The sequence below is a fragment of the Hermetia illucens genome, chromosome 1 (genome assembly GCF_905115235.1).
Source record: "Hermetia illucens chromosome 1, iHerIll2.2.curated.20191125, whole genome shotgun sequence".
NCBI classification, from domain to species: Eukaryota; Metazoa; Arthropoda; class Insecta; order Diptera; family Stratiomyidae; genus Hermetia; species Hermetia illucens.
In genome coordinates, this window is record NC_051849.1 from 117,959,589 (window position 1) to 117,985,929 (window position 26,341).

The 26,341-nt window shown below is 41.3% G+C and overlaps 2 protein-coding genes across 3 annotated transcripts in view; one reads left to right on the forward strand and one right to left on the reverse strand.

The window, feature by feature from the left end:
- The window catches only part of LOC119650451 (lysozyme), a 63,294-nt gene extending 39,700 nt beyond the window's left edge, over positions 1–23,594 (forward strand). Inside the window, exons 4-5 of the mRNA XM_038053309.1 lie at positions 22,347–22,410; positions 22,474–23,594. Of these exons, the coding sequence (XP_037909237.1) occupies positions 22,347–22,410; positions 22,474–22,607 (198 nt within the window). The 3' untranslated portion in view covers positions 22,608–23,594. The remainder of the gene's footprint in view (positions 1–22,346; positions 22,411–22,473) is intronic.
- Positions 1–26,341, reverse strand: part of LOC119650440 (carboxypeptidase N subunit 2) — a 307,216-nt gene that overhangs the window by 263,749 nt on the left and 17,126 nt on the right. The gene's annotated exons all lie outside the window — the stretch shown is intronic.

Here is a 26,341-nt window from a genome sequence, read left to right on the forward strand (position 1 = left end):
GTCTGTCTGTCACAGGCACTTTTCTCAGAAACGGCTATACCGATTGACACGAAATTTGGTGAGAAGATGGGACCTGTGGACCTCCTGACATGCAGTGAGTGATATCCTCCTACGTTGAGATTTAGGGGGGGTCCCCATACATGTAAAAGGGGGGTGTAAAATTTTTTTTTCACAAAATATAGTCATGTGGGATATCAAATGAAAAGCCTTGATTAGTACTTTTCGAAGCCGGTTTTAGTTTTGAGATTTGTTGGAAAGGCGGGGAGTGGGAGGGGTGCAAAGTGATGATTTATTTAACGGAGCCTTTCTCAGAAACTACCCAACCGAAAAATCTGAAAAAATCACGAAGCTGCCTCTATACGGTACCCACGCCTCAAAATACTCTCCATATCGATATCTATTCAAAATAAGTTAATAATAGTATATTACCGTATTTTTGGGAAAATTGAGTAGAACCTCCCTTAAGTTTATGTCAGAATTATAAAAGTTCGTAGTAGTATAAAATATAATATAATATAAAGCATATTATCCCCAAGTTTTATCAAAAGCATACTATTAGTAGCGAAGTTACAGTAGCACAAAGTTGCCTTACCGTGTAAATTTACAACCCGAAGTACTAAATCTGCTAAATGCATATTCTTATCGGGCTACGTACAAATGGGATAATATATACTCACACAAGAAGCAAACAAAACCTTTCATACCTGAAGCGCCCAGCTTCCGGTTTCCCGACTTGTTTTCAATTGATTTTAATACCCACTGAAAATTGGAGTGAACTCACGAACACTACGCTTATGTCTGAAACAAAACCTTATTGAAATCGATTCAATGTCTCTCTGTCTGTCCATCTGTCTGTCACACCCGATTTACTTGGAAGCGGTTGAACCGATTGTCACGAAATTCGGTGAGAACATATAGTCTGTGGGTGTACAAGCAGCCAGTGTTGAGTTTGATGGGGAAAGCGGGGTGCACATTTTTTCTCACAGAAAATGGTCATGTGGGTATCAAAGGGCTCGATTAGTACTTTGCGAAACTGATCTTATTTCTGATATTGTATGAAATATACAGGAGTGTGGGCTCAAAATGTGAAACAAGTCTCGTTCTCAGAACCTATCCAACCGAAATCCTGAAAAAAATCACAGTGACGCATCTATATGAAATCTTGGCCTCAAAATACATCCCGTTCCAATATCTGCACAAATAAAATTAAAAATAGTATATTACCATGTTTTGGAAATTTACCAGAAAACCGCTTTTAAATCCATTCCAGAAGAACAACCGATAATATAGAACATAATTCTGAAAAGTTTGAACGCAATCCTAACAAAGTTAGAGAAGTTTCGCATTTCAAGTAAATTTATTGCACCCTAAGAGGTGTATGACATCATCATCATATAGACTGAAATTATGTAAAGTGCAGGGTCCATTGGGACGTTTTAATTTTCGTTTTTTGGTTTTTTTTTAGTTGCGGTTTGCGTCGTTGATAGATATGTGCATGTTGCAGTTTGGCAAATACGATGGAATATGTTGTATTCGTACCTATATACGAATGGAAAATCGTGCTTAGAGAGTTTCTCATATAAAATGAACACAAAACCTTTATACCCGAAACGCCCAGCTTTCGGTGTCCCGGCCTGTGAAACAAAACCTTATTAGAATCGATTCGATGTCTGTATGTCCGTCTGTCTGTCACACCCGATTTATTCGAAAACAGCTAGACAGATTGTCACGAAACTTAGTGAGAGCATATGGTCTGTGGTTCGTTTTACAGACAGTAAAGGGGAGCTCCCCATACATGTAAATGGGGGGTGCAACATTTCTTTTCACAGAATGTGTGGTATCAAATTAAAGGGCTCAATTAATACTTTTCGAAACTGGTCACATATTTGATATCGGATGAAGCCTAGGAGAGCCATGGCTCAAAATACGGCCCCCAAAGAGTGTAACAGATCTCGTTCTCAGAACCTATCCAACCGCAAAATGTGAACAAAATCACAGTTGTGTATCCAATCGAAATCTAGACCTCAAAATATATCCCGTTCCGATATCTGCGCAAATAAAGTAAATAATAGGATATTCGCATTTCGCATTTGGAACTTGTATAGGGAATAACGTAAGGCATAAGCTTGAAAGTTTAAAGGGAATCCAAGTATTATTAACAAAGTTATAGAAGGTGAAACTTTCACATTTTGTGTGGATTTCTTGCATTCTAAATCGTGTGTGACGTCATCATAACATATCAGTTAGTCAAAACCGCAACAAAATGAGCTCACGTGAATGGGAGGAAACATTTCGTTTTAGTTTTTTAATCATTTATATTATATATCAATATCAATTAGTCCAGACAAATATATGTGTATTTATATAGTATGGATATGTAAATGAAGCTTTGGGGTAGTGCCTAATTCAGATACTATATCTATCTGAACCATTGTACTTTAAACACGCGTACTTCATATGTACATATGTAGACTTTTGTGCACGAAGTAAACCGGAAGTATGTTTACGATCAATATACGTACATATATAAGCATATTATTCGGTAATAGGAAATGTTGGTTTGTTTAGGGTGAGCATAATATCTACGTCTGTAATATGTACGTATTTCTTGTAGTTTGTAAAAAAATATGAATTAATATTTTAGGTTTTTAGCCTAAGATGAACACAAACACAAAACCTTTATATCTGAAGCGCCAGCTTCCGGTATTCCGACTTGTTTTTAATATGAAATGTGAACTTCAGAACATAATGTTACATAAAAAGAAATTGGAATGCCGGCGTTTTGCCGTTACTTTTTGTTGTGCTGAGCAAACTTCGCGCACTGTGCGGTCCCTTTAGCTGTAAACATTAAAACTTTATTATTTAGTTCAGTGGCGTGGCGTCACAAGGGAGGCACTGCTTCCCCTACTCAATTAAACAAAATATTGTGACAGACAAAATAACAGAGGAAACTACTGTAAAAATCATAGCACAACTTAAATTCATGGTTCTTAACAGCAGTTGGATAGAGCAAAAGCAGAACAGTAACAGAAATTGCCCTATTTGCAACACACATTTCCTTGAGGGGCATTTTAAAATTCGTATGCCTGCTTGTTGAGGTGCTTTCAGATTTGCCTCCGGAGCACCAGAATTGGTTCCTGATGAATCGTGTGGTGTATTGGTGTAATCAAATGAACTCTATGCACGTCGACTCAACTGTGAATGAGTACCTGAGTCAAATCAGGGTAATAATTTCGGGCGTGCGCAGTGCTGACCACATTGCCTTCTACAGGGTAATCCTGTGGGTACGGTTACAATCTCGAATGAAGTGCTCCAACACACTGCAAGGCCCTGATCCATGTAGATTGTATCGCCAACGATTATTATTGTTATTATATGATATATATGTATTTATTTCATGTATGTTTTTACATGCTAGCTTGTTGCCTTTTAAAGGATTTTAATATAAATTACCATTACCATTACCAATTACCATACTAAAACTATACTTTCTTTATTTATTTAAGAATTTATTAATTTTTCACGTGTAAATATATATGTAATTATTTACTTATATATAATATATATATATATTATGGTTTTGCTTCCCTCATTCTTAACTGAAATAAAATAAAGTAATGACTATAATTGTTGGGGCAAGCTAGAATGACCCTCAGGACTAGTTATGGCCAATTACACAGAAAAATCTAAACGAAACCGAAAGCTGGACCCTTCAGGTTTGAAAGATTCTGCCGATTTCTTGTGTAGTTTTATTCAGTCTAAGGTGATCCTATCTTAAGACGCGGTAACTATACGCCAAAGAGGTTACATTGGACTAAAATAACTTCCCTAATTATAACGAAACTTGCACGAAACTTATCAGAATTACATTCCACATTATGACATGTAAAAATTCTTACTTCAAAAATAGATTTAAGAATGTATTTCAGAAAATGTCCAAATGTACAAATATACCAGGATGTGAGTATTTTGAGGTTCGAGTTCTGTGTGTATAGAGAGACTTTACTTACCGAGCGACGAGTCGCAATGTACAAGTGGCAGCAATATTTCGATTAAATTTCAAAGAAAAGATTTGCTCATTCTCCGCTTACATAAGCAATAAGCTGACATTTGGAGCAAGTCCACTTATCAGCCCTTCAGAAGCTGGCACAGAACAACATGACGACACCATAGCTCAACTTCAGGTCTCCAATCGGGTTATTGAGGATGGAAGAACGCCATCTGACTAACACGACCGTTCCAATATGAACCAGGTCGAGAAACCGGAAGCTAGATGCTTCAGGTATAAAAAGTTTTGTGATTCCCTATGTGAGGAACAAGGAGTGCATGAAAATTCCGTGGGTACATAGTTAAAAATTCAATTGACCTCTATTTTTTAAAAAGCAATTTCATCTGGAAAGCACTGTGTTGATAATAATTAACCGCATAGGCTTCACACTAGGAGTTCAATATTATTAGCAAATGTGAAGAAGTTAACAGATACAAAACAAGTTAGGAAACCGGAAGGTGGACGCTTCAGGTATGAAAGGTTTGGTTTATTTCTTTTATAAAGACATATGACCCTACATTGTTGTATTCTAGATTTTACCTTACATTGTTGCAAAATTTCGTGGTGCTAGAATGTACTTAAGGGGGGTTTTGCAGCCAATTATTGAAAAATAATGGTAATTTACTATTATTAACTTTATTTCAATAAATATCTTCATTTTTTCCGGATTTTCGGTTGAGCAGTTTCTGAGAATGGGTCTGTTAAAAAAACAACCACCTTCGACCCCCCGCACCCGCACCTTTCCAACAAACACCGGCTTCGGAAAGTACTAACCGAGACCTTCCATTTGACACACCACATAAACATATTTGATGAAAAAAAAAATTCCACCCCCTTTTGCATGTATGGAGTTCCCACCGTCTCACCAAATTTGGTAGGAATTGATACAACCGTTTCCGAGAAAAATGCGGGCAGACAGACAGACAGATAAGCGATGGATGAGCAAACATTCATGGAGGTGAGGCTAGACCTGCCTAGCAAAGCAGGTCACATCTCTAAAGCATCTGACCTCTCGATGCCTAGGAAAGGCTCATTTCCCACTAGAAGATCCCATTATTGGTGGAATAGTGAACTTGCCAGCCTTCGATCGATTTGCCACCGAGCCAGACGAACGACTCAAAGAGCAATGGAATCGATCAAGGGCAAACGAAGCATGCCTATAGGGAAACGCCCAAGAACCTCAAGCTCGCTATCCAGCGGAAACGAACATAAATCCGTGAAGTGACGCCGATAAAATCGGTATGATCTCAAGAGGTCGTTTATGTTCGCAGATCACGTGCTCTATGCTCTTGTTGAAAATAATCCAGAGTTTATTTCCCCAAGAGGGGGGTACTGACACGTTCCAGCTCCTCGTGAATTTCACGCCGATTCCACCGGCGTGCTGGAGATCTACAGTCGAACAGGCGGTAACAAAGCCCCGAAATACAATTCAGGGAAGGGGTTGTACCAGCAAATATAGTGTGGGGTGACCCTGGATGTGAGTAATGCATTCAACTCGGCCAATTGAACCCTTGTACGAAAGTCTCTGGCAACGACTGGTGTTCCCACCTACTTCGCTGCCATTGTCAATAGCTACTAACCCAAGGAGTACGTTTTCTCCGCGGGTGACCCACAGGGCTCTGTACTGGGCTCACTACTGTGGAACATCATGTATAGCATCTCGAAGATGCTGAGTTGTACTCAAGTGAAGCAATCAGTGTTGTTATTGCTTGATTAGAGAGTGCTGGACTGGCATTCGCGGAGGAAAAGACGGAAGCGGTCCTCATCACTAACCACCGCAAGAGAAATTACGCTCGCATTAGAATCGGGAATCGTATCATCACTTCCAAGCCGGCCATCAAACACTTGGGAGTGATGATAGACGGAAAACCCAATTTAAAGCAGCACAGAGAGTATACTTGCGGAAAGGCGTCTACCACGAGTATGGCTCTGACACGGATGACGTCGAACGTAGGAGGAAGGCGGCATACTTACACGCTGCTCATAGCCAGGGTGGTGAGTTCTATCTTGCTGTATGCAGTCCCAGTTTGGGAAAAGGGCTGCATTCTTTAGGCAATGGACATAAAATGAGCGCGGTCTACAGAAGAACAGTCTTAAGAGTGTGTTCTGCCTTCGGGATCCTGGCAACCGAGATAATGAACATTTATAACACCAGGACCATCTCTCCTTTATCGCAGGTGAAAAAAGCCGAAAGAGAGAGATCCATAAGCAGATGACAACAACGATGGGAACAGTCAGAAGAGCGTCGTTGGACTTATAGGTGGATCCCTTCCATCGGGGAGTGGCTGGAGAGGAAGCATGGGGAGATCAATTATAATTTCACTCAGTTTCTCACCGTAAATACTTGTACAGGGTTATATTGGACACCTCATCTAACTGTCCAAGCTGCGACGGAGTCCCTGAGGAACCTAGAGGAAACTCTTGGTGAAGTGCTATCACTAGAAAATTTTGTCCGGAGAATGGTAGCTTGCTAGGAGGATTGGGCTGCGATCAATTCCACAATCGCCACAATCCAGGATAAACTACAGAAAGCAGAAGAAATGAGGAAGGCGCGGTTACGAACCCCGCGGTTATTCGGAAGGAGACCTAGCTAAAGTAAGCTAACTCCGCCCCGTGATATACACAAAACCTTAAAAACGTTGGGGAGAAGTAGATTCTTCATGAATACAATTTTAATCTTTCACTCGAATGTCAATTATTCTCGTTAATAATGACGTAAGCACTTTATTTGCATGTTTTAAGATAAATTCGCTCCAAATTGGTGCGTGTGATATGCTATAACTTTGATACTAATGGTAGGCTTTCAATGAAACTGAATATGCATAAACACAATAGTGTCCTTTACGCTGGTGCATTATTTAGTACTTCTAAGTTGAACTTAAGAAAGGTTTTTCAATCAATTTTCAAAAGTTGATAACGTACTTGCCACTAATTTTAAGTTTATTTGAGCAGATATCGGGGACATATTTTGATGCCTAGATTTCATAATATCACCACCATCATTTTTCAGATTTTTGCGTTGAGTAGTTTCCAGAAACGAATCCTGCCTCATTTTAAGTGCACACATTTCGACTTCGTACTCGCGCACTTTACAATCCATGTCAAAACTAATATCAATTTCGGAAAGTACTAATTGATACCCCACACCATGCGTAAGCGTGGGATTTTAGAGTACCCATATGTCCACCAAATTTCGATCGATTGACATTTTGGAGAAAGGTGCGTATCACAGACGGACAGAAAGAAAGTGAAACGATTTTATTAAAGTCTTGTTTTACACAAAACTTTAAAAGGAAAGACAGGCTAGCAGAATGTTCAAATTACCGTTGCACCGGTTATTATCTCATATCTTTTATTAAAATCGGTTTACTGTCTGTCTGTCGGTTCTGTCGGTCACACGCATTTTTTCTCAAAGACCGTTATAGCAATTGACACCAAATTTGGTGGAAAGGTGGGAACTGTGAATGCTCACACATACAGTGTTTTACATCCTTTTACGTTGAATTTAAGAGGAGTCTCCATACATTCCAAAGGGGTGGTGTACAATTTTTTTTCGGCAAATATAGTCATGTAGAGTATCAAATTAAAGGTCTCGATTAGTACTTTTCGAAGCCGGTCTTAGTTTTGACATTTCTTGGAAAGGTGGGGAGTGCGGGGATTCGAATAAATGAAAATGATCATTTCTTTAAGGGGGACCATTCTCAGAAACTACGAAACCGAAAAATCTAGAAAAATCAGGAGGCCCCCCGCACTCTCCACCTTTCCAATTGCTGTCCAAATTAAGACCGGAAAGTACTAATGGAGACCTTTAATTTGATACCCCACATGACTGTATTTGATGGAAAAAAATTTTTTGCATGTAGAATGCATGTTAAATTCGACGTATAAGGATGTTACTGACTATATGCGTGAGCGTTCACAGTTCCCACCTTTTTACTAAATTTGGTGTCAATCGCTACAACCGTCTCCGAGAAAAATGCGTGTGATGGACAGACAGACAGTAAACCGATTTTAATAAGGTCTTGTGTCTACACGGTCGTACGTATATTGAATATCGCTGCTTTAATGTATAAATATATCTATTTGAATTAGGCACTACTACTACATACATATGTCTGCCGGGAGTAATTTATATTGATATAAAAATGAATAAAAACTTGAAACGAAATGTTTTTTGGGACCCCCATGCATATGCGTTCAGTTCGTTGTAATATTGACGAATTGATATGGTATGATGACGGCATACTCGTTATAGAATGCATGAAAAAAAGAGTTTCACATTATGTAACTTTGTTAATAATAGTTGAATTTCCTTCAAACTGGCCGAAGTTATGCCTTGCGTTATTTTTTATATCATTCAAATTTTCTAACCGTTTCCCAATAAATCGAGTGTGAGAGACAGACAGATGGACCCACAGACATCGATTCGATTCTAATGGGTTTTTCTTTTCACACACAACCTTAAAAAGAGTACTTTGTAACTTATTTACGAAAATAAATATGGTAAACTAGCCAAGATATAAAGTAACCCGGCTCTGATATAAAAATTAGCAAAGGCTAGTGCTTTTTCGTGAGCATAGTCCAAGTGCCACTTGAAGTTCAACTTGGCATCGATCATTCCCCCAGGTATCTAATGATCGATTTTGAAACGATCTCGTGATTACCAACCCGGATTTTGACAGTGTTGTTTTTCCTGCGATTTGTAATAAGGACCACCTCCGTCTTATCTCCGCCAGGTAGGATTTCACTATCTAAAGCCATGCTTTGATAGCATGAATGGTTTCACTCGGATACAGTTCCACGTCCTGGTGGTGTTTTACAACTACTACCACTGCCAGGTCGTCTGCAAAACCAATCAATGTTGCCTCCCTTGGCACGCGAAGGCCGAGCACTCGGTCATACATTATGTTCCACAGCAGGGGCCCCAGTACGAAGCCTTGGGGAACAGCTGCTGTCACAATATATTCCTTTGCTCCGTCGTCCCTCTCATACCAAAGAAGTATCTCCGAGAGGTAACTCTCGATTATCCGAGCTAAGTAGCCAGGGACACCCAGTTTAGCCAGGGTGCCCTTAATCCAACCCCCGTTGGCTGAGTTAAAACAATTTCGGACAACCAGCGTTACCACCGCGCAGCACTTACCAGCGGCCGATGCCTCCCGGGTCAGGTGCAGGATCGTTGCAATTGCATTCACCGTGGACCGTGCTCTACGAAACCCATACTGCCGCTCCGATAGGCCACCTACTAGCTCGACGAACAGAAGCAGCTTGTTGTGTATCACTCTCTCCAACATCTTTCCCATAGCGTCTAAAAGACAGATAGAGTATTATGAAGAGGGTATGCCAGGTGGTTTTTGAGGCTTCGGTAGCAGAACCATGCTCTGCCTCTTCCACTGAGCGAGAAACACTCCTTCAACCATGCATGATTTAAATATATTTATGAACCATGCGGGCCTGCTTTTAGCAGTTAACTTCAGGGCTTTGTTCGGAATCGCGTCCATTCCCCGAGCCTTATTTTCCCTAATCCGTCCACAGATCTCCTCTAGTTCCTCTTCGGTTACCTCAAAAATTAAGAGCATGTCCTGTTCAATCATTGGATGAGGTCCACTTTCTTTTTGTCGCGGAAAAAGGATTGAGTTTATTTTGAACAAGAGTCGCAGGCACGTCACTTGGGGTGATTTTTGTCCACGAATCTTGTTCATTACAGCCTTGTAAGCAGCGCCCCCTGGGTTTGTATTTCTTCAAGGCAGAACTGCTTGTAGGAATTCCGCTTAATTTCCCGTATAGCCTTCTTAAAGCTACTTCGAAGATCGCGGTATTCCCCCTCCGATTGCCGGTTTTCTGGCTTTCCTCTAGTCCTTTGCCAAAACCTCCTCACTCCCAGAAACGATGCTTTCAACAGCGCGATTTCTTGGTTTCACCAGTAATTTGGTTTCCTGCTGTGATAGAACTTACGACGCGGCATTGTAGATTCGGATACCTTAGTTATCCGTTGACATAACTTCCTCACTTTTTCCAGCGCTGTTCCCTTCGGGTAGTAACCTCTTTCTAAAGCCGCCAGTCTCTTCCTCGAAAGCTCCAGTGGACCACCCAGTTATCCTGATTTTTCCGCTTTTTTCTCAGTTGTGCACAGCACTAAACAAAAATCCGCTCTATAGCTTTAATCTTACCGTTTATTTTACACTAAATTATACAACTGTACTGCACAATTACTTATAACCGATGGATTTAAGTCTACTTCTGAATCTTGACTAACTCCATGGTCGGACTTCATTCCCTTTTATATCCCGCGAAACATTCCCAAAAGGTATGCAAACACTTTACTAAAAAGCTACTTTCCGCCTTTGACAAGATCTTCTTGCCGACATTAGAGTCAGCTGTTAACAATTACCCTAACTAAATATTCGCCCTACTGTTATACAATTTTGGGGTCCTGGTTAATTATCATTACTACGATTTACATTGACGTCACACATAATTTTCCCAAAGTGATTTTCGTCACAATATTAATATAGTTTGCTAATTTGCAATGGAACCACCAGTTCAGTTTAACTCACCAGACAACGGATGCATAAGCAGACATCCGCCTAATGATAGCAAAATCTATATATCTAGCTTATTACATACAGCCTAAGCTCCCATGTCCGCCTGCACAGCCCACAAGCTGTGAGAACACGTTTCACTTTTACCGCTACATGTTTGTTCTTGTACTTCTGTATAGAATAATATCCAGATGTTTCACTTCTTCGCCGAGTTGAAGGGTTGTACTTCTCATCTAAGACAAAGACAATTCAGTTTCCTCCTTTTTGCAAATAATATCATTTTTAAGGATTAGCGTAAAACAAAACCTTATTAAAATCAATTCAATGTATGCTTGTCTGTCTGTCTGTCTGTCACACGCATTTTTCTCCAAAACGGCTAAACCGATCCGAACGAAATTTGGTGGACAGAGGAGAACTATGATATCCCACGCATATAGCGAGTGGCATAAATTTAGGTGGAGTTTAAAGGGGGGCTCCCCATACATGCAAAGAGGGCATTCAAAAATTTTTTTCACCGGATATAGTCGTGTAGGGTATCAAATCAAAGGTACTTTCCGAAATAGACATTAGTTTTGGCGTGAATTGCAAAATCCGTGAGTAAGGAGTCAAAATGTATGTACTTAAAGTGAGACAGGACTCATTTTCGGAAACTACCCAACCTAAAAATCCGAAAAAAATCAAGGTAGTGCGATTAGATGAAATATAGGCCTCAAAATGTGTCCCATTCCGATATCTACTCAAATAAACATACTAATAGTATATTACTACTTTTTAGAAATTTACTGGAAATTCATCATAGGACTTACCAGCATAGAGGACAATATTTCCTATATACGTGCTAAATTTCGTGGAAATCTGGCAATTAACGCCAAAGTTATAGCAGTTCAAACTTAGCAATTTCGCGCGAATTTTCTGCTTCCAAAGCCATGCAAATAAGATGCTAACGTCATAATTAACCGGAATAATTGGCATTCGCCTGAAATATTAAAGTCGCATTTATGACGAACCTACTTATCTGCAGCCCTTTTTAAGGTTTTGTGTAAAATACTTAGGTTAAATCTAATCTTCGAGTGATGTCCCATTCCGGTATCTGCTCAAATAAATTTACTAATAGTATATTATCAACTATTAGAAATTGACTAAAAAACTCCCCTTAAGTTGATCCTAGGTGTACTAAATTTTGCACCGACATAGAGAACATGCATGCACATGCCAAGTTCCATGAAAATCCCACTATTAGTGTCAAAGTTATAGAAGTTCAAACTTATCAATTTCGTGCTAATCAACAGCATCCTAAGCCAGACAAATAAGATGCTGGCGTCATAATTGACATTCGAGTAAAATATTAAAATTGCATTCAAGAAGAATCTCAAGAATTCTTCCTTTTCTCAGAAACGGCTATACCGATTGATACGAAATTTAGTGAGAAGGTGGGAACTGAGGACGCCCAGACATGCAGTGAGTGATATCCTTCTAGGTTGAATTTAGGGGGGGTTCCCATACATGTAAAAAGGGGGTGTATATGTAATTTATTCACCGAATATAGTCATGTTGGGTATCGAATGAAAGCTCTCGATTAGTACTTTTCGAAGCCGGAGGGAAGGCGGGGAGTGGGAAGGGCGGAAAGTGATGATTTCTTTAACGGACCCATTCTCAGAAACCAACCATCCAAAAAATCTGAAAAAAATCATGAAGCTGCCTCTATATAGTGCCCAGACCTCAAAATACTCTCCATATCGATATCTATTCAAATTAAATTAATAATACTATATTACCATATTTTTGGGGAAATTGAGTAAAACCCGCCCTAAGTTTATTCCAGAGTTATAAAAGTTGGTAATAGTATAAAATATAATATGGAGCATATTATCCCCAAGTTTCATCAAAATCATACCATTACTAACAAAGTTACAGTAGCTCAAAGTTGACTCTTCCCTGTAAATTTACTGCAACTAAATATCAATATCACACTAAAGTCGGTAATCAGACATGCTAAATGCATATACATAACGGGCTACGTACAAATGGGATAGTTCTACACTCAAATATACTTAAAGAAGAAGCAAACAAAACCTTTCATACCTGAAGCCCCAAGCTTTCGATTTCCCGACTTGTTTATATTTGATGTTGGTTAAATTCTTGTCATTTGCTAATTATATTAAACTCAGAGTGTGAAGCGTATGAGGTTGAATATTATCAATACAGGGCTTTCGATCAAATTATTTATTTAAATCGTTTTGTAGAAAATAGAGGAATTTTTAGCTATGTGACCCAGAGCTGTCGTGCACTAGTCGTTCCTCACAATCTTTTTCTTTTTCTTCAGCCTTCAGTTCACAAGCGGGGTCGACTCCACGTGATCGGTTTCGTCATTTTATTTTATCAAATGCCTGATCACGATGTAATCGCGAGACTTTTAAATCCCCATCCAGTGTATCAAGCCACCAGCACCACCAAGTCACCATCGAAAATGCCTCTCTGGCAGTTTTTCCCTGATCGGCCCAAACCCATAACGATCGCGGATATTCTCATTTCAGACGTGATCAAAACGGGTCACGCCACTTGTGCAATGCAACATCTTTGCCCCCATTACCGCAAGACGCCGTTCATTGTCCTTTATAGTCGGCCAACACTCAGAACTGTAGGGAGCGGCAGACGGACGACATTGTAGTAAATTTTAGATTTGGGACGTGCGCTGATACGTCGATCACAAAGAACACCAGTTGGGGAATGCCACTTCATGCAGGTTGCGTTAATGCGCGAAACAATTTCATTACGCAGTTCTCCATTGGCTGATAGCATTGGCTCGAGATATTTAATTCGCTGAGTTCTGGCAATATCAGTAACCTGCCCCAGAGATATTTAAATCGCTCAGTTCTGGCAATGGCAGTAACCTGCCCAGAACTAAGCGATTTCAATATCTCGGGTCAAGGCTATAAGCCAATGGAGAACTACGTTATGCTCCTTACATAGGGAAACACAAAACCTTTTATACCTGAACCGTCAAGCTTCCGGTTTCCCGACTTGTGTTTTATTTGGATTTAGTGAAAGGCCATGCCTCAAGCACCAACTTTCAATCAAATCAATGGCACGTTGTACATTATTACTGACCGTTCCGAGATCCCAACCAAAACTAGCAGAGCCACGTCATCCTCATAGGCTTGAGTGTGTATTGACAAATTTTGTAGTTCGCATAGTAGGGAGTCGGCCAACATGCTCTACACAAGTGGCGATAGCACACCTCCTTGGGAACGGATCTTCCTCGATTCTGTTGAAAGTAAAGTAAAGTAAAGATAAATCTACACTCACCTCAGCATCCAGCAACTCTGACTTGTTATAACAAAGATCCAGTTAATCAAAGTTTCATTGACAGGCAGCATCAACAGGTTTTTGGACTCGAATAATTATCTTTCCCAGGCACTCTTCTGCCAAGAAATAGACACGTAACCCAACGCAAGACATGTTAGAAAAATATTTGTTAGAAGTCGTTCTAGGTACCCTAGGTTCTCTTTAGCATCGCTAGACAGATATTTAACCAACCATGCTTGGTGCTTGAAGTCTTCAAAAGACATTATTGGAACTTTCACTTTTTCATAACCACCGCCCTCCCCTCATACTATTCCAATTCCCGTTGCAACACTTTCGTGTTGAAAGGCTTGTAGAGACCGCTATTTCTCTCCCTCTCGCTTCCGTCACCTGTTCTCTCAGATGGTGTACTTCCAAGAGAGTCTATACAGACTCAACTCTGGAGTTCGTGACAACTCTATCCGGTTTCATAAGAAAGTCCAACATGCCCGACACATCCCTTTTAAGGAATCTTCACAGCCTATAGGTTTCTCTTTCTCCTTCCAGTTCCTTATAGTATGCTCTAAAGGAGTATTGCTTTGAGCGTTTCACAAGTCTCTTATATTCACCTGTATACTACATATTTGGTGTCCGGGTTGTCCAGTGCTTTGGGCGCTATATATTATAGATTAGCAAACAAAACTTATACCCGAAGCAATTCAAATTCCCCCAGCAACTTAGATTTAATTATTGCCACAGCAGGTGTTGTTGCTTGCAATATGCCGAGGTATTTGTAAACGTCGTCCGAATCCATACCATCAATTCGGATGTTATTTTGGCTGTATCCTTCGTTGTCGGTGTGTTTTCCCCGAACAATTGCTTTGCTTTGGGCGCTATATATTATAGATGAGCAAACAAAATTTATACCCGAAGCATCCAGCTTCCGGTATTCCGACTTGTTTGTATCTGTTCGTGGTAAAATTCTTCTTTTTTTCCCAACAATTGAAGCGTGAAACGTATTACTATCGATAGTGTCTCCAAATTATACTATTTATGTGAATAGTGAACAACTGAATTTTTACCTGTACAAGCGAAACTGTGTTGGGCTTTTATTAAATTACAATGGAAATCATTGACACCGCGTGTGTTGATTTGAAGCAAATTCAATGTGAGACTCTAGGTGCGATTATTATGAGTTCTACTGTAACTAAATAATTAGTACTCCTAGGCATATTGCTCGCCAAGAACCTTACCACTGGACGAGCTCAATAACTGCTGCTGAACAATACATTAGATACATTTTGTAGATCAGTGCAACGATAATAACGCTAGTGCGATGCGAATCCAATACTGTCCCCGATCATGATGGTTTGTCGTCGCAATTGATGTTAGGAAGAGGTTTTCATTTCCGTTCGAAGTGCGACCTCCTGCTGCTAATGACGCTAAATGAAACCGCCGTCTTGTTCAAGGATTAATTTCTATGGTATATAAAAAATGTTGAGTTGGTAATCTCCAGTCGTTGTTGGGTTATTATTAACTATACTGAACTTCAAGTCTGTTAGTCCAGTCATTAAAGCTTTCAACTTCCGAATTCTCTCTATCAAGACCGATTGACATGAAATTTTGTATGGGGGGGCTCCCCCGAGGGAGGAGGGAGTGTGGCACCCCTTCATCGGGGTGGACATTTTTTTCGAAATAATGACAGAAATTGAATAGTGAATTATGTAGTCTAGATTCACCGCACACATCACGGAAGGAGTAAGTAGTGTCCGGAAACTAAAATCATGCATAAGATCATCGCTTGGAGCGCACATAGTCGAAGAAGTTCATACCATTCAATGGGAGCTCTTGCATCATGCATACCGAACAACAATTTTGGACCCTATTGGAAGTTTACAAATTTTGACAGAAGACGCGACGCGATTATTAAATACGGATCCAGGTAATTGCCCGGGCCGAGGGGCGACTAACCAAAGGATGTGCTGAAGGCAACATCCAAAGGCCCGCATCACAGCGATGATGCTTTTTAACGCAAAGTGTGTGCGACCATGCGAAAATGTATAACAACATCCCGATTGTCGCAAACACTTCAACCAATGACGCGGAGGTTCTACACTACAGAGACATGGATCTTGAATCGAACACACTTTGACTAGTGACAACAACCGAGTTGCCCTACCAACTAGGCAACAAGCTCGGTCTGTAATCATCAACTTACCGGATTAGTCAAAGGAGTAACACAAGTACTCCACCTGCAAGGCATTCCATGAATCCAGTAGTCAGGAGAAGCTTAGTAACTGGGGATGTCGACCCAATTTATAATGAAGCTTTGACCGCATTCCAGGTCGCATTCACAGAATATGCTGAGATTCCCCCAGACGCTAGGCCAAAGATACCAAAACTAAAGTTTAAGCGAGTGCGAGACAAAGAAGGTGAAGCTTTGGGGAATCAACAGGCTCCAAAAAGGAAAAAAGGAGTCGCGACCAGTCCAACAAACGAAACTAAAAGTTAAGACGGACCGAAATTGCCCAAAGTAGCAACGTCGGCTAGCGAAACGAAACTGAAAGAAAATAAGAGCGGTGGTTGGACTAAGGTCGTGAACAAGAAAAGAAACAAAAAACCACAAGTGCGAATTCGCCCGAAGGCAATTGTAATCTCCAGCAGAGGACATCTAACGTATGCGGAGATACTAAAGAAGGTGAAATCTGACCCCGACCTAAAAGACCTAGGCGGAGGACCCAGAAAGTGGATCTCATGTTTGAGCGGAAAAAATCCAGCGTGGGGAAAACTAACGGCTTTCGCGGTTCGTTCCCAAAAACATGAGATCTATATCCATGCAAGGATCTCCTGCCTTGAAGGAACAATTCAAGTTGGAGGAATTCAACGAAGGATCTATTGTGAGGCTAAGAAAAACGTATGGTGGTACTCAAACAGCAGATTTCTTTAAAGAAGTGCTTCAAATGCCTAATGTTTGGATACTTCGAGAAGGCATGTGGGGAGAAAGGACATATTGCCAAAGAGTGCAATAGAGATGCGAAATACATTTTGTGCGAAGGAAAGGAGGGACGAGATAACCGGCATGTTGCCGGAAGTGGTAAATGCCCGGAATTTAGGAAGACGTCAACTGCAGTGAAAAAATGGGGTTAATACAAATAAACCTTAATCACTGCAGGGTAGCACAAGATTTGCTTGCGCAGATCACTTACAAATCCGCGATGGAGGTTGCTATCATTAGTGAACCGAATAAAAATCTCTACGATGGTCTATAGGTTACAGATTCGACTGGTGCAGCGGCGATATGGGCGTGCGGTCGTCAAGCCATACAATACAGCATAGGTCAGGCGGAAGTGGTTTTGTGTGGGCAAAAATAAGCGGTATATTCGTATACAGCTGCTACGCTCCACCGAGTCTCACATTTCCTGAGTTTGAAGACTTGTTAGACGATCTTATTCACGACGCAAGGGGACGAGGTCCAAAGGATGTAGCCAGTGACTTTAATGCGTGGGCTATTGAGTGGGGCAGCAAAGAGACTAACGCAAGAGGCCGGCGTTTATTAGAAGCAATTGCAATTAGATGTAGTTCTGGCCAACGAAGGCGATGTAAACACTTATCGGAAACGGGGAGCTAGTTCAATTGTAGATCTGACTTTGCTCAGCACTGTGCTGGCACGCGACATATCCTGACAAGTTAGCAAGGACTTCACGTACAGCGCCCACCAGACAATCATCTTTGAACCAAGGACGAAGTCACAAGCAAGAGACCTGCTCCCCGAAAGCCGAAATACAACAGAACACCAGGGTGGTCTGTAAAAGCGATGGATGAGCAAACATTCATGGAAGTGGGGCTAGACCTGCCTAACAAAGCAGGCACGCCCACGGATTGAGCTCTCCATATTACACAAAGCATCTCTAAGGCATGTGATACGTCGATGCCTAGGAGATGCTCATTCCCCACTAGAAGACCCAATTATTGGTAGAATAGTGAACTTGTCAGCCTTCAATCGATTTGCCACAGAGCCCGAAAAACGGCTCAGAGGGCAATAGGTAGGATCGATCAAGGGCAAAAGGAGCATGTCTACAGGGAAGCTCGCCATTCAGAGGAGTAAGATGTAATATTTTAAGGGGCTCTGTTTGGAAGCGGACATAAATTCGTGGCCTATAAAATCGTGACAGGACGATTCAGAGGCCGATCATCTCCGCAGATCATGTGCTCTATGCTCTTGGTGAAAATAATCCAAGGGTAATTTCCCCAACAAGGGTCACCAGTCACCAGGAACGAGCTGCTGGAGATCTGCAGTCGCATAGGCAACAGCAAAGCCCCGCGTCTGGACGGCATACCGAATCATCATCATCATCAACGGCGCAACAACCGGTATCTGGTCTAGGCCTGCCGTAATAAGGAACTCATTTGTAAATGCTTCATCTCCAGGTCCTCTGTTGACTGCGGTTATTGTCGCATCCATTTCCCTCTTATAGCTGTCGCGGACGGTAGTGTTGTGGATGGCTTCAGTGTTAACTCTCACCTGATTGTCAGAGGGGATTCTAGGTGGTATTGTTATTCGAGCTCGGAGCACCATGCCAACGAGATACTGATCCGAGTCTGTATTGGCCCCCCAATATGTTCTGACATTCATCAAGGCTGAGAGGTGGCGGCGTTCGATCAATACGTGGTCAATTTGGTTGAAAGTGGACCCATCTGGAGAAGCCCACGTATGTTTGTGGACCGCTTTCCGCGCAAACCAGGTACTTCCAGCAACCATTTCGTGTGACCCTGCTAATTGTATAATACGCAGTCCGTTATCATTTGTGTTTTCGTGTAAGCTATGGGAGCCAACATATCGCCTGAATACGGGCTACTTCCCTACTTGGCTGTTAAAATCCCCAAGTATGAGTTTGATATCTGGGACAGGCTTCGAGGGTTCATTCTACTGCCTCGTACAAGGTATCCTTCTCCGACTCTGCAGTCTCCTCTGTAGGGCCGTGAACATTAATGAGGCTTATATTTCTAAACTTACCTCGCAAGCGCAGAGTGCATAGCCGTTGGCTTATGTTTTGAAAGCCGATAACAGCAGGTTTCATTTCCGCAGATCACGTGCCCTATGCTCTTGTTGAAAATAATCCAAGGGTTATTTCCCCAACAAGAGGAGGGTACTGACACTTTCCAGCGTCCCCTGAACGTGACGCCGATTTCATCAGTCACCAGGGACGAGCAGCTGGGGATCTGCAGTCCCATAGGCAACAGCAAAGCCCCGGGTCTGGACGGCATATCGAATAAGGCCCTCAAACTTGTCGTCAAATATAGACCGGATATGTTCGCAGAGCTGTTCGAAACGTGCATGTCCGATGGTATCTTTCCTGCACGGTGGAAGCGGCTGAAGCTGGTGGTGCTGCCTAAGGCTGGCAAACCGCTATATAGACCCATATGTCTTCTAGCCACTATGGTAAAATGTTGGAGCGGGTTATTTATAATAGACTACTCCCAGTCGTCAGATAGGAACTATGGGTTCCATAAAGCCAGATCAACCATTGATGCCATCAAAATGGTTATTGGCTTGGCCGAAAATGCAATTCACGGAAGGGGTTGTACTAGCAAATATTGTGTGGTGGTGACCCTGGATGTGAGGAATGCATTAAACTCGGCCAATTGGAACCTTATGCGCAAGTCTCTGGCGACGATTGGTGTTCCCACCTACCACGCCTCTATTATCGATAGCTACTTTCATGAGTGAACACTCTAGTATACCATCTACCGAAGATGGTCCCAAAGAGTACGTTGTCTCCGCGGGTGTGCCACAGGGCTCTGTACGGGCTCACTACTATGGAACATCATGTATAATGATGTGCTTAACCTTTCGGTTCTGGAGGAGGCCACGGTGGGAAGTTACGTCAATGATATAGCACTGGTTGTGGTCGCGAAGCATCTCGAGGATGCTGAGTTGTACTCAAGCGAAGCAATCAGTGTTGTTAACGATTGGTTAAAGAGTGCTGAATTGGCACTCTCGGAGGAAAAGACGGAAGTGGTCCTCATCAGTAAACACCGCAAAATAAATTACGCCTGCATTAGAATCGGGAATCATATCATCACTTCCAAGCCGGCCATCAAATACTTGGGGATAATGATAAACAGAAAACTCGATTTTAAGCAGCACATAGAGCATACTAGCAAAAATCATTCACCACGAGTATGGCTCTCGCAAGGATGATGCTGAACGTAGGAGGACCGACCACGTCATACTTGCATGCTGCTCATAGCCAGGGTGGTGAGGGTGATCATGCAGTATGCAGTCCCAGTTTGGGGAAACGCGCTGCAGGTTTTAGGCAATGCATATAAACTGAGTACGGTTTACAGAAGAACAGCCTTAAGGGTGTGTTCTGCCTTCAGGACCATCTCAGACGATGCTGCGTTCGTCATCTCGGGAATGATGCCGATTGACATCCTGCAACCGAAATGATGAGCATTTATAACAGCATGTCCATATCTCCCTTAACGCAGGTGAAAAAAGCCGAAAGACAGAGATCCATAAGCAGTCCAGTCAAAAAAGGGTCGTTGGACTTACAGGTTCATCCCTTCCATCAGGGAGTGGCTGGAGAGAAAGCATGGGGAGATCAATTATAATCTCACCCAGTTTCTCACCAGCCATAGAGGATACCGTCAATACTTGTACAGGTTTAAATTGGACACCTCAGCTAATTGTCCAAACTGTGACGGGGTCCCAGAGGACCCAGCGCACGTTTTCTTCCAATGTCCTAGGTTCGTGCAAGAAAGAAGGAACGTAGAGGAAACTCTAGGTGAAGTGCTAGCACCGGAAAATTTTGTCCGGAGAATGGTAGCTTGCCAAGAAGACAGGAATGCGAACAATTCCATAATCGCAGTAATCCAGGATAAACTGCGAAAAGCAGAAAAAGTGAGGAAGGCGCGGTTACTAAACCCGCGGGAAGATGGAAGAAAGGAGACCTAGCTGAAGTAAGCTAACTTCGCCCCATAATGTAATACCTAAAGGTGGTTCTACGGGGTAGTGGGGGGAGTTAGGGGTGGTTTTAGTGGGTAAAACTCCCACACTCTAGCGTGCCCAGGCTAGAGTCGTTTTGAAGATTTCCACCTAATTAAAAAAATAAAAAAAAAGACGGATAGACGGACAGACGAACAAATGGACAGACGGGCAGACGAAGAGATGGACAGATGGACAAGCGAACAGACGAAAAGACGGGAGGACCAACAGACAGACAGACAATCGATTTTAATGAAGTTTTATATTTAACAAAACCTTAATAACCCACTTAGTTGGACATAAAGTGGGACAACCCACTGCGGAATCTGGCAATTTAAAAACAACTCGGCGTCATTCGTAAGAAAGTCCCTCCAAAAGTGCCACGGCATTCGAAGAAGATGTTGCGAAGCCTTTTAGAAAGAACGTACAATACAAATTTTAGACTTTTGGGATTCATTTCTGTGGTCTGGCAAAAGTAAATACAACTTGCATGGGTTTGATAGAAAGCATAATGTAGATGAGCTAATATGGAGCTTAAAACTCGCAACATCCGTGAAACTGCCTGGCTGGGGAGATTGGTGTTTATTGACTGGAATTTGAAAAGGAAATATATTTTAATGTGTTATGCCCTAATTGGTTACGCTACCTTAGGCATAGAACACAACAACCCAAGTATACTTACTTCTCGGCATGAGAACGGTTATTGTATGATCTTCCAAGTCAAGTCTATATGCCTTCCTAACACATAAATCTTAACCTGGTTGAATATGCTCGAATTCCATCCCCATAAACGGCATTTTTCCTCAAAAAATAATTTTCGGATGCCATAGCATGACACTGGGAAGAAAATTCAAAATTCAATACCTTTCCAATTCCATGTATTGTTATCTTACTGCTTTAATTGCACGCTCGTATAAATGGTACCTTCAGTATCTTTTTGTCACATTTTTCGATAGCATAATTTTTTTTGCTTCGACAGCCCTGACCCCACCACGGCAATCTGCTATTAATCTGGCATTATTCATTATTCCACATTTGACAATCAGGCTCCATGTACATATTTGTTCCACGTTTGTTATGCTATATTAACGTTTTCTAAATGGTGCTCAGGTGAAATTTAACTTCTTCTTAATATAAGTCCATTCGAACACGCACACACGCATCTATTTTGAAACTTTTAGTTATAGTAAGACCAAATTAAACTATAATTTTCAAAATAACCAAATTTCAAATTGGGCGTCAGTGTAAATTAATTTTATTTAAATTCTCACTACAGCAGCCATTTCTGTTGGGTAGATTCTGGAAATTGTAAATTTCTTCATTTGGTTAGGCTTGTGTCCTTACCCCCTTTTATGCTCATATATGATAGCTATTCGCACGATATAATCTTGTTGTAATTTGGAGATGAGACATTTTATGGGAAAGTAGGAATTCCTTTTGACCAAAAAGCAAAAAGAACAAAATGCAATCTTTAATCTTTCTTTTGCAGATCAATAGCAAAACATGGTGCCGGAAAGGACGGAAAGGAGGTCTGTGCGAAATGAAATGTGAAGGCAAGTAATATGAGCAAATTTATTATCACCTGAAAGTTCTTATGTTATTTTCAATTTAAATAGATTTCCTTAACGATGATATTTCGGATGATGCCCGTTGCGCAAAGCAAATCTACAATAGACACGGCTTCCAAGGTTGGCCTGGATGGGTAAATAAATGTCGCGGACGTCCTTTGCCTGACGTACTAAAATGTTAGTCGTTAAGCACTGAAGTCAATAACAGGCTTGTTGGAATGCAGCTCTCCCATTCTGTTGCAGTAAAAAATCTCTATATTTATATGCATATCAATTGTTGATTCAAAAGAGGCACCCTGAAGTAGGTGGAAAGTGACATATGTATATTATACATACGCGTATTAAATTCATAATTTGTCGAGTTATCTGTAAAGGACCCTTGAAATTCAGAAATAAAATTTCAGGAATTCAAAAATAGTAACCAATTAATATACATATGTAGAAGAGCCAGATATGAATAAGTATTGGTAGTTAATTTGCGATTGTACTTGTCGATCGAATTTTTTTCATGTCTTTTATAAAATTTATAAGTCAACTTTGGTGGATTTCTTTTACAAGCAAGCATGGATCCGGATGACCCCAAAGTCTATACCTTCATTACCCATATTTTCTCTATGGTATGGTATGGCTATGTCTTCTCTCTTTTCTAAGCCGTTCTTCCCCAAGCGTAATCAACTTTACTTCAACTAAAAACAAGTCGGAAACCAGAAGCTCTGCATGCTTCCGGTAGGAAAGTATTCCCGTATATGCATTTACGGGGCAAACATATTAGGAGGTCTTCATAATTGAACCTATTTTATTGCATATATCTATCTAAGCTATCCTAGAATATTCTGCAGAAATTCCAAAGAAAAATTTGCATTCTTTTAAATTTTATGACAGGCTCCGGTTGGAGCGCCCAAGTTATCTACGTAATCTTCTCCGATATAGCGTATTTGTACATGCTCGGCGTGAACCCCTTGTACGAGTGCATTTTTATATGTTGCAACTATATTTTTGTTGTAATTGGAATTAAAAAATGTCTTCATACCCGAAAGGGGACTTTTCAAACTATATTTTTTTTCAAACGTGTTTTTCTCAAAACGATCTTTTTCAACCGATAATTATGTTCTTTGGAGGTATGATTCTTTACAAAATTATGAAGAATATGAAACAACCTTTGAAATGATATCATATTTTTCTCGTCCTTTTTTATATAATTAGTTAAAAATTCAATTCAAATATTTTCTTTTGAACACCTACAACATGTTTAATTTTAAAAATTTTCTTTGTTATATTTGACTTATATTATTAAAAAATTTGTCGTAAAAATGACTAACATAATGTTCAAATTTGAGTGAATTCCAATTAATTCTACCCACCAAAAAAAGCACGCGAAAATAAGTCTTCCAATGTGATTTCCCCCTCAATATGTCATACTATTATCTTAAGTTTCATATCTATTTCATATCTTGGCTTAAATTCTGCCACGTTATGAACATAGCATGCTGGTCGCCAGCCGAGATATAGGAAAAGGGCTTGAAGCAGCATACTTTACACTACCCTCAGTAAAACAGTAATGCACCCCTTTCGCCGCTTGAACTTAACAAGCGCAGTTTGAGCAAAAAAATGTTCTGTTGTAAGTTGTTTATACATTCAATGTAGTGTAGGCAGAGACGGTCCGTCAGGCTAAATGATTTGCAATCGCCACCCGTTTTTCTACTTATTTTTTGGAAAAAAACCTAACAATTGGTCGCTCTCCACTAAACCCAAGAATTCATTTGAACAATTGTAAATTTTATTTATTCGGATTTCGAATGGGGAAAGCGAAAATTCCATTCCATTGTTATGTAAATAAAATTATTATCTTTGTAAACAGTAAAACTCGTCACGCCGCAAAAATCGGCGCTACCTCTTTTTTTCTAATAAAAACATAAAAGGGAAGAACGCCGTAAAAGACGGCGCAGGACCATTTTCTTCGTTGCTCTTTCTTTCTGTTCATTTCTCTACTCATTCCACTTGCATGTTTTTTTCTCTTATGGGTTGTTCGCTTCCGCTAACAATGATCTCCACAATAGAGACAAGTCCCTCAGTAATTACCGTGGCAGTACGGGTACCGCCGTTTTCGAAATGAAATGAAACAGTTGGGTTGCGACAAAGTCGGCACTGAACTGATACAGATTTTGTGGTTGGACAGGCTGCCAGAGAGCACACAGGCCATCCTGGCATGTGCGGATTCGGAGTGTCTGGACATATTAGCCGTCATCGTGGAAAAAATTCAAGAGATCCACGAACGACCTATGGTTGGCGAAATATTTCACGACAGCCCAAGCCAGGTAGCTCTGCTGCAGCGGATTGTAGGAGCATTAACAGCCACCGTCACAGGCCGGTCTAAATTCACCGAAATGGGCGGTAAATACCAGGGCATGCTGGTACCATCGTAGGCTGAAAAACAAAAAAAAATACATCAGCCGCTGCCATTGCACTGAAAAAAACAAACTTACTGGGAGTTCTAACTACTGTTACCCGAAATGCAGCACCACATCGCCTTGAGCCGGTGCAATTACTAAGCATAGTGTTCAGCACCACATTAATACTACTGGCTCTCCGATCTTTTCTAAGGTGTGTCCATAACCACCGCAGAAACTCGCAGTTGTGCGGAAAGATTTCGAGAACTTCTTAAGCAGGGTATTTGTAAACGTTCAGACAGTTGTTGGTCTTCGTTACTTCACATGGTCCCGATTTCGAACTTCCCGCTTCCAAAAACTATTAAGGATCTGAAAAGGTTCTTGAGCACGTTAAACTTCTGTCGTCGCTTCCTGCCCAAGGCCGCTCACTATTAATCGATCTTTAACGCCTTCTTCTGTCTCCCATTTGATTGTGTGGTTTTCGGAGGTTGCCCTGGCGTTTGAGAGCTGGTGGATGCTACACTTCTGGCATTCCCTCAGCAGGATGCACTCGTAGCCGTATTGGCCGATGAGGCAGACATTGCTGTAGGTGCTGCTCTTCAGCAAAAAGTGAACCAAATCTGGCAGTAGTTGATTTTCTTCTCCAAAAAGCTCAATCTCGTTCAAAGGAACTACACTTCCTACGATTGTGAGTTATTAGCTGTGCACCTCACAATTAAATACTTCCAGTATGCCCTTGAAAGCAGGTCGTTCACATTATTCACGGACCATAAGCCACTCACTTTTGCTTTGCAACAAGAGCTCGACAAAGTGTCCCCTCGCCAACTTCGGCACTTGAGCTTTCTCAGTTAGTTCCCTTCCGACAATCGATGTGTCTGGAAAAGATAAGGTGGTTGCCGACGCTTTGTCATGTGCTACAAACGTCCAGATCCCCGCCACCGTCGATTTTCCGGCAATCGTCGAGGCGCAGAAGGACGACGCAGTTCTTCTGAGCTTGAGGAGAGAGCTCCAAATACACACTTAGGGTGTTTCTTATCTTCGGCTCAACATCCAGTATATATTGCTAGACCTCAGACAAAGGAATAAGGCCATATATTCCGGCCCACCATCTGGCGCGCCCAGGCATCCGGACAACGAATCGGTTAGTCACCGCAAAGTATTTCTGTCCATAAACAAAGACATTAATTCTTGGCGCAGACAGCGCATCACATGCGAAAAGCATGTGAGGAAAGAGATAAGAGTGTTCTCCCGGTAAACCAAACGTTTCCATACAATTTATCTCGACATCATTGGCCCTTGACGAGGCTCGCACGGTTTTAGGTATTGCCTCAGAGTCATCGATAGGTTCACGCACGGGCCTGAGGCGATACCTCTGAAAGACATTACTGCACAACCTCGTGCACATGCCTTCTGGCGAGAATGAATTCCACGCTTTGGTGTACCGGCAATTATAATCACCGACCAGGGAAAGTAGTTTGAGTCATCCCTTTTCTCAAAGTGGGGCAAACTCCTCGGCTGTAAACACATCA